Here is a 9,659-nt window from a genome sequence, read left to right on the forward strand (position 1 = left end):
AGAGTGGACAAGGCAAATCTATAAAAAGAAAAGAGTTTCAAAGAGTCTCCAAATGTATACCAGTTCCCACTGTTAGGATTCCCATAAACACCAAGTTAATAACCATAACATATAGGCAGAGGGCCTGATGAAGGCCCATGCAGTCCTGGTGCTTGTTTCAGTCTGAGTCCGTGTGAGCCCTTCCTGGTTAATTTAATGGGCCATATTCTTCTGGTGTCCTCCATTCTCTCTGACTCCTAGAGTTTTTCCTCCCCCATTTTGGTAGGGGCCCCAATCATTAAGGAGAGCCAATCAATGGAGATATCTAATTTACGCTCTCTCTGCTTAAACCCAATTCTCAGGGTAGCCTTTAGTGCTGCAACAGAAAACTAGAAGCTTTCACACTATTTTCTAAGGAGTTAGTGCTTTTTTTCAGGTTTTCCTTTGTTCTTCTCCTCACTTTCTTCTCCCTACCCTTCCTGTCCATTCCTCTCCTCTCTTCTCTTTTTCTATACTCTCTATTTTTCACCAATAGATCAGAGTTTCTTGATAGACAAGACAATATACTGCAGTCTGAAGATTGAGAAGAGCATAGCTCAAAGAAAAATGTAGATTACATAATAAATACAAGATAAACTTAATTACCAAAATTTAAGTCTGTTTTCAGCTGTACTTAATGATTATTATTGAGACTTATAGCCATGTATTGACTTTTAAAATATGTTGCTGAATTCATTTTATCCCAATTAACCCAGTATCTTCAAACTCCAGATGGACTCTAATTAAGTCTTTGGAGACAGAGGCACATATTTTTCTACTGCTAAGTTGGTAAAGTCTCAAAGGGCTGCTAAAGAAATGTGTATATTGAGTTCAGTGGACATAGGCCATGCATGAGAGAGTAGGCAAAAGGTGTCACATCTAAGAATTGGCTCTTCTAACCAAAGGTAAGCATAGATAGTAAAGCTTAGCAAAACAAGGCAGTTACTCTGTGGCCTTGACTGCAATTAGAATAAGCATAGGTCTGTTTCGGTTCTGAATGGATTGCTTCTATAAACACACATGCACACCTTTCTTCTTAGTCCGATCCTACTTGATGAGACACAGATTCTTCACCTATAGCATTAAATTTTGTCTGAAACCATACCATGGATATTTTTATTTACTCAGGGGAAATTAAGAGGACAGAACCCGTGGTGCTTTTGTGAATTGAGTTGTTGTATTGCACTTTGCTTCCCAGACATCCAAGGTATGATGTTTTCATTTCTTGGTACTGATTTTAAAGTACCAGAAGGTCATGTTATTTCCACTGAATTTGAGGGGCTCCTATGAACAAAGCAGGGAAGGGATGATATGGAATAAGAGATGTCTTAATAAAACTTATTTTTAATTCATTCCCTATGGAAAACATCTTCATAAGCTGCACTATGTAGAGGAAGACAGATATTGATAGAGCTTTTAGAATTGGAGACTTTAGTGTGATAACTTTTGACATTGTTTTTATTTTTGCCTATTGCTTCCAAAGCATGCTTTAGTTGACAATTGATTAAAAGTTTCTGGTGGGGTATAGACCTTGAAAATGAGTTTTTAGTTTTATTTTTATTCCTTCTTTCTAGTTATGAGATAATGCAGTATGCTTGAAGAGTCTAACAGCCTGTAGATTTTTACCATCAGTTGTGAGTTGATTAGGAGTAAACAGCTGAGGAAATAGCTATAAAATAGAATACTAATGGGCCATCTACTCATTTTATTAAGTGCTGCAAGTTTGTTAGAAATTATCCTATATACTACATTTTATTAGCAATCATAATAGCAAACAATAATCCACTAGAGTTTTCTTTTGTAGTCATTTTGAATGCTGTAGTAAATTGCTCCATTTATGCATTTAAACTTTTTGATGGTTTTCAAACAATTTTATGAAACATTATATTTAATGTCTCTTCAAACTTTTCTTGGAGATTGTTGGTGTTTGAAGATACAAAGTACAAGGATTTTAACTCTCTTGATGCCATCCCATTAAAGACTAGACTCTTCCTCAAGTTGAGCGCTGTGATGTCCAAAATGCCCTCAATCATGTTTATATTCCCACAGCACCTAAGGCAAAGTGAAAAACAATGTGGTTTTTTAAAATAAATAGTTTTAAACATTTTTAGTAATTAAAGAAGTTGATGTTAGCTAAAGTCTGAGTGAACTAGAGATGGGAAGACAGTCATTCACTTCTACTATTTATAATGACTTAATGTTTGGAAAACATTTTTTGCTTTGTGAAAATAATTTTATTTTTATATCATATATTTTGAAAAGTTTTTCCCTTCCTCATCTCTTCCTAGATTCTCTCCCTCTGCATGCCCATCTGATTATACATCCTATTTATCTCTTTCTTTAGAAAACAAACAGGGTGAAAATATGAATGTTTAATTTAAAAATTAAAATACAACCCCAAGTAGATAATTTCAGCAAATTAAAGAAAATCAGAACTAAGCAAAGCAAACAAACCAAAAGAAAAAAAAAGTAAAACTGCAAAGAAACACATATGCAGACAGACAGACACACACCATAAAAACACAAAATTGAAAATAATAATAGATAAACAAAAGAAAAGTAAAGTTAAAAATGCCCAAACAAAGCATTATGAAACAAAACTATCTCCAAGAACATCCCTGCCTTTATTTTATGTTGGCTATTTATTGCTGATCATGTGACCTCCCTTAAGTGTGGTTTGTATTTCCTTTTTTTTTAATTAGATATTTTATTTACACTTCAGATGCCATCCCCTTTCTCCATTCCCCCCACTTAGAAAACCCCTATCCCATGCCCCATATGGTTTGTATTTCCAGTGAGGTGCCTTTGGAAAAAAACTAATTTTTTCCATGCCTATTAGCTTGGAAATGTACTTTCAATCAAGGAAATTCTGAGGTACATTATGAACTAGGCTGCTCACCAGATCATCTTGATCACTATAGACACCCTATTAAATCTGTTATTCCCATTTATCAATTCATACAATAGGTTTATCTTGTCCCTCATGGCAAAGATGAAAGTGGGAGGTGGGATTTATTGCCATAACTGGAACATAGTAATAAATACTTTTTCTCTGTGTACTTATAGTTTGAAAGACTACAGTATACTGCTGGTCATAAAAATATCAAAATGGTAGAAGATGTTTTCCATAGATTATGGAGAAATGATTGAATGTTTTAAATTTAATGGAAACTGTTTAGTTTCTTTGGCTATAACAATACACAAGGCACATAATAATATTTTAGAAGAGCCAACAGTTATCTGTTTTTTTATTAAATTTGAAAGTTGTAATTTGTTTCAATCATATATTTGTTTTTAATTAGAAATAACATATTTTACTGAATACTTTCTTTAAAATATGCTCTCTACCATACATAGTTATTGAGTATTTTCTTGTATATATTCTTTACTCAGTCTGACACAACCTATTAGAAAATCTTACATAATGTTTATGAGCTTTTTGTATCTTGTATTTTTGGTAAGAGACTGGCTCTTTATGATGCAGTTCAGAAATGAAACTCTGAAAATCTCTAATTTAAAACTTGGGCTATTGCTCTAATTCAGAAGTCTTCCATATTCATAGCCAGAAACTCACAGTTCTTTGATAATCATACTATTATTTAAAGGAGTAAAAGTCTGTAAACCTCTAGTTATTGTTGATTTGATGGATACATTGCTTACATATCTTAGTAGGTTATGTTTCTAATATATGTTTTCACCATATCATGTTATTCAGGTCCAATATTTGTTGACTGCTTATTTCTCTTAATCTCTTATGAGATTATCTCTAAGCTGTGTGTTCCCTGCATTCTCCTACCCCGGATTTCCTCTCTGTGGACATGGAGGTGGACAATCGCACCATTGTGACTGAATTTATCCTCATGGGCTTCTCAGCAGACCCCCACTGGCAGCCGATTTTATTTGGTATATTTCTAACCATCTACTTGATGACCTTGTCAGGGAATATGACCTTGATAATTTTAATTCGCGTTGATACCAGGCTGCACACACCCATGTACTTTTTTATTGGAGGTCTATCCTTTTTGGACTTCTGGTATAATTCTGTGTACATACCTAAAATCTTGGTCAACTGTGTTTCAGAGGACAAGCGTATTTCTTTGGCTGGTTGTGGGGCTCAGTTTTTCTTTTCCTGTGTAGCAGCCTACACTGAGTGCTACCTACTGGCAGCCATGGCATATGATCGACATGCTGCAATTTGTAGCCCATTGCTCTATTCAAACATCATGTCTACTTCTCTCTGTGCTGGACTAGTGGCTGGCTCCTATGTAGGAGGGTTTTTGAATGCCATAGCCCATACTGCCAACACTTTCAGGTTAAAGTTCTGTGGTAACAATATTATTGATCACTTTTTCTGTGATGTGCTTCCATTGGTAAAAATGTCTTGCACAGACACCCGTGTCTATGTAAAGATCCTTTCCAGTATGGTGGGCTTCACTGTCCTCTCCAGCATTCTTGCCATCCTTGTTTCCTATTTCAACATCCTGCTGGCTATCTTGAGGATCCGCTCAGCCTCAGGAAGACGCAAGGCTTTCTCCACCTGTGCCTCTCACCTGGTCTCTGTCACACTCTTCTATGGCTCCTTGCTCTTCATGTATTCATGACCCAGTTCCAACTACTCCCTGGAAAGAGACAAAGTGGCTGCCATGTTCTATACCATCATCAATCCATTACTCAACCCTTTCATCTATAGCCTGAGAAACAAAGATGTCAAAGAAGCCTTTAAAAAGTTGATGCAGAGTATACTGCAGCAAACATGAAGGTTGCATTTATGCAATGGGGCTGTTCAAAACTGGCTTATAGACAGGTTTGCTGCATTTCTTTCTTTAGTTAGAGTTGAAACAATGTACTAACAATCATGAAAGCCTTGACTATATTCTCTTTAGTTATGATTAATATAGTCTTGCTATGTAACCTTTTCCAAATCCATAATGATGGGTTTTGCAATGTAATATCCTTTTCTATTTGCAATACTAGCTTTAAAAAATAATGCTTCCCCATTTTTGGTAGGAATGATCATGGGAAAACAATGAAATAACAGATGTTGAATTAGTTTCTACCCCGTGGTTTGATTTTGAAGTTTTGAGCATGAACTATATTAAACATAGAAATGATACACAGTAGTTAGATTGCTAAAAGCTGTTCAAGATTTTATAAATTAGTATTCATATTAAGGTGTCCTAAGTTTCTTCCTATTAGTATAATTGAACACCTAAAATATATTTGTGTAAAATGTGTTTTTTGTACCAGGATATTAATAAAATGTTCTTAAGAGGTATTTTGAGTTAAATAAAAATAAAAGGCTGGAGACATGGCTCAGAGGTTAGTGAATATATTGTTCTTGCAGAGGACCAGAGGTCACTTCCAAGTATCCACATTGGGTGGCTCATTATTGCCTATAACTTAGGCTTTAGTGATATCTGATGACTCTGGCCTATTTAAGCACCTGTAAAGAAGTACACATGCCCATTTACAAACACAGACAATGTATACATAATTAAAAGAAAAATAGATCTTTAATAAATATTAGTTTTATTATTTTAATATTAAGTAAATATTAAAAACTAAAATATTCTAAATCAAACATTAAAAACACATCTTTATGCTAGTACTTTAACCCAAAAAAGTACATACATTATCATTTATGCTTTACTTCAATGTAAGCCCCATTGAAGTAAAATATTATAATTAATTGGAAAAAGTTTAAGTAAAATAATATTCAAATGTATTCTGGACTTCACAATTGTTTTCTTTCCTTAGGTATTTTATATCAAGTTTCAATTCAGTGTTTGTCATAATGTAGGAGCTTAGTTGATATTTTAGTTACCTTTTTAAGATTGTTATTGAAATATTATAAATCTTGTACTTTGCATGTGAAGACACTAGAACTCAAAGTTAGAACTTCCCTATTGAAAAAAAAAAAATTGGTGTTGGGAGAATGATCTAATTATGTTATTTAGTTAATTTTTATTTGGTAACTTAGATATGAATTATCATATTTTTTACTTTTTGTAATAGACTTTGATCCAGCTTCTTCAAAGGTATATTATTATGTATTAGACAAAGTATTTTGTAGTTCACATTGTAGTCTGACATATAATGATAATGCAAATGATTTGTGTAATATTCTTACTAATTTATTATTATATAAAAATTTTGAAATATTCAGTTTTATTTCTGTATTTTTCTTTAGTTTAAAATAGATTTTTTTCATAAGATATATATAATATATCCCGATTACATTCCCCCTTCTACTCCTGCCATCTAGAGCCACTCGTTTTCTGTCTATTCTTAAAAATAAAAACAAAACAAACAAACACCAAAAAACAACAAAAACAAAGCAAAATAAGAAAACAGGTTTCTAAGAGGTAATAACAAAACATAACATAATATATTGTAAGATGAAACAAAAAACATCACATTGAAGATAGACATGCCAAATAAACAGAAAGAAAAGAGCCTATGAGAATGATCAAGAATCAGAGACTTACTTGTTCACACACCCAGCAGGCCCATAAAAATACTGAACTGAAAGGTATAATATGTACAGAGTACCTGATGCAGACCTCCATCCCTTCTTATTCTTATAGACTTTCTGCATTATCTTCTGGGTTCCCTCAACTCTGAAGAAAGAGACTTGATAACGACATCCCATTTACAGATATGTGTTTTAAGGTCTGTCTCTCTGTCTTTGTCTGTGTGTCTCTTTGCTCTCTGTCTGTCTCTGTCTCTGACTCTCTCTGTATGTCTCTGTCTCTCTCTGTCTCTCTCCCTCTCCCCTCTCCCCTCTCTCCCCTCTTCCCTCTCCCCTCTCCCCTCTCCCCTCTCTCCCCTCTCCCCCTCCCCCTACCCCCTCTCCCTCTCCCTCTCCCTCTCCCTCTCCCTCTCCCTCTCCCTCTCCCTCTCCCTCTCCCTCTCCCCCTCCCCCTCCCCCTCCCCCTCCCCCTCCCCCTCCCCCTCTCCCTCTCCCCCTCCCCCTCCCCCTCCCCGTTCCCCTCCCCCTCCCCCTCCCCCTCCCCCTCCCCCTCTCCTTAACCCCTCTCTCTTCCCACCCCTACTTGTGGGTTAGGATGTATGCCTTAGCTTCTTCTCTAGCACCAGGAATACTTGCCACCATGCCCATTGCCATGATAATAAAGGAGTAAGTCTCTGAAACTGTAATGTAAGCCCCCAATTTAAAAACTTTCTTTGATAAGAGTTGCCTTGTCTTGGTGTCTTTATACAGCAATAGAACACTGACTAAGACTGTTGACACTATCATAGATATTTTGTCCACTTAAAACTGGAGTTGCCCAGGCTTCAGTACATAAGCTAATATGATAAAAGCCCAAGTAATATTTTTGAGTGGTTCTTTCTTTCTTTCTTGTTGCTGCCCTATGTTTGGGGGCCAGAAATGTTGAGAGCCACTCTGCCCCACACTTGGGGGCCAAAATGTCTTGGACTGCTCTGTCAATGTTGAAACCCACACTGCCAAAAGCCTTGGGGCCTAAACTGTTAGAGCCTGCACTGCCCCAAGCTGCTCAGGTCTGCAGGTTGGGGTTCAGCAAGAGAGAGAGTGAGGATGGATGCAAAGAATGGAAACCAGACAGAGTGTGATTCAATCCTGTTTATTCTTCAGTCTCTCTTCCTAGTCCAAGTCCCAAGTCTTGAGTTTCTAGTCCCTAGTTCCTAGTTCCTAGTCCCTAGTGCCTCCAAGTTCCAAGTTACTTCTTCCAAGTACTAAGTGCCTAATGTCTAACTCCAAGTTCTTCCTCCAAGTGCCAAGTGCCTAATACCTAATATGTCTTCTTCCTCAATGCCTAATTCCTACTCCAAGTTGTATTCAACTCTTCTGTCTGCCTCTCTCCTTTTATATGTCTTACTTCTAAGCCACACCTTTAAGTCACACCTTTAAGTCATGCCCTTAGGCCTTCTCTCTAAATCTGATCTCTAAGGCTCTAAATCAGAGCTTTAAGTCTCACACACCCAAGGGAAGATCCTGGGTATCTAAACCAAGATGTTATCAGAGTATGCTCAGCTGTTGTAGGCTGATGTTATCAAGTGTCTTTTCAGGGTATATGGCTCAAGATGGCTGCAAGGATGATAGCCGCCTTCTGTTGGCTTCCCACACTTTCTTTCTTTCTTTCTTTCTTTCTTTCTTTCTTTCTTTCTTTCTTTCTTTCTTTCTTTCTTTTTTCTTGCTTGCTTGTATATTTCTTGATTCCCAAGTACTTCTCTGAACTCTGTGATAGAGCCATGAAGATGATAGACCTGACCCTTATCTGGTGGCATTTTTACTCCAGGAAGTAGTTACTCAAAAGTATAACAACAACACAACAACATGCATCTAAATACAGATGATTTTTCAATTAATGTAACTGAGAAGATAATATAGGATGGTGGGACAGAAATAAAGCATTTGATGAGGTAATTGAGTGGAGACAAGAAAATAAATAATTTCATTAAAAAAGGGTCAAGCCTAGCTTTTTCTGATGTGAAGGGGAAGAAGGGTAGATAGGGTAATGAGGTGAGAGGGAGGTACTGGGAGAAGAAGAGAGAGGGAAAGCTTTAATCTTGATATAAAATAAATAACTTAATCAATAATAATAATAAAAGAGGACCAAGCAACTAAATGCAAAGACTACAAAAAAAAAAAAAAAGACAGAAATGGTCAGCAGATAGATGAAAAAGTGATCAGTATCACTTTCAGGGAAATGTATATTAAAATCACAAATGGGGCGGTGGTGGCGCACGCCTTTAATCCCAGCACTTGGGAGGCAGAGGCAGGTGGATTTCTGAGTTCGAGGCCAGCCTGGTCTACAGAGAGAGTTCCAGGACAGCCAGGGCTACACAGAGAAACCCTGTCTCGAAAAACTACACACACACACACACAAAAATCACAAAAATGTAATCATTACAGCTATTCAAACAGCTGTTCTCAAGAAAGATACATAGTAAGTTAAGCAGCCATCATAGGGAAAGGGGAATATTTCTGTACTGCTGGAAGGACTGTAGATTGTTACTTCATAAAGTCCCCTTTATTTAACTATAATGAGCACTTTTGCTCTCTTCTCTGTGCTTGAGGAGTAGAATGAAGTAAACACGGGGATGATAGAATAGGACTTCTTGTTCACTCATTTTTGCTTTCTATCTTTATTTTATTATTCTTTTGATAATTTCATACAAGTACCACATTTACATCATTTCTCATTTTTTCTCTTCCTTCCAATTCCTCGTGTGTTCCCCCACCACTTATTATTAAATTTATATCTTTTATCCTTTAATTATTATTGTTTTGTATATATGTTTCATATAAATATACACAACCTACTGTGCTCATATGTACACATGTTTATGACTGACCTCTTGGGATTCAATATCTGTTGGCTCTGAAAAAGACCGATTCTCCTCTTTCAGCAGCCATAGACTGCTTATAGTCTTTTATAGAGGGTTAGGGTCTTGTGAACTCCCATCAACACTGGCATGTCTACTAATATTGCTGTTTTCCACTCTTATTCAGGAAGCCATTTTGAGAGCAGCTTGGCTGATGTATACAGAAGACACTATCTTGCAGCACACATCCTTGTCCTCTGGCTCTTACCGTCTTTCCATCTCTTCTTCCACAATGTTCCCTGAGCCTTGGATGTTGAGCTTGTGCAGTAGAT

General features: G+C 36.5%; 1 protein-coding gene across 1 annotated transcript; it reads left to right on the forward strand.

The window, feature by feature from the left end:
* Positions 1-836: 836 nt before the first annotated feature.
* On the forward strand, positions 837-6,117 carry LOC143441158 (olfactory receptor 9G4-like). Its single transcript, XM_076928246.1, has 2 exons — positions 837-923; positions 3,734-6,117. Exon 2 carries the CDS (start codon positions 3,837-3,839, stop codon positions 4,617-4,619), a length of 783 nt encoding a protein of 260 aa, XP_076784361.1. The 5' UTR covers positions 837-923; positions 3,734-3,836; the 3' UTR covers positions 4,620-6,117.
* The last annotated feature ends 3,542 nt before the right edge of the window (positions 6,118-9,659 follow it).

This window comes from Arvicanthis niloticus, chromosome 2 (genome assembly GCF_011762505.2).
Source record: "Arvicanthis niloticus isolate mArvNil1 chromosome 2, mArvNil1.pat.X, whole genome shotgun sequence".
Taxonomy (NCBI): Eukaryota; Metazoa; Chordata; class Mammalia; order Rodentia; family Muridae; genus Arvicanthis; species Arvicanthis niloticus.

Bases quoted from the DNA above. Each gene is read 5' to 3' on its own strand.
- LOC143441158 (XM_076928246.1), top strand. From the start codon at position 3,837: ATGGAGGTGGACAATCGCACCATTGTGACTGAATTTATCCTCATGGGC.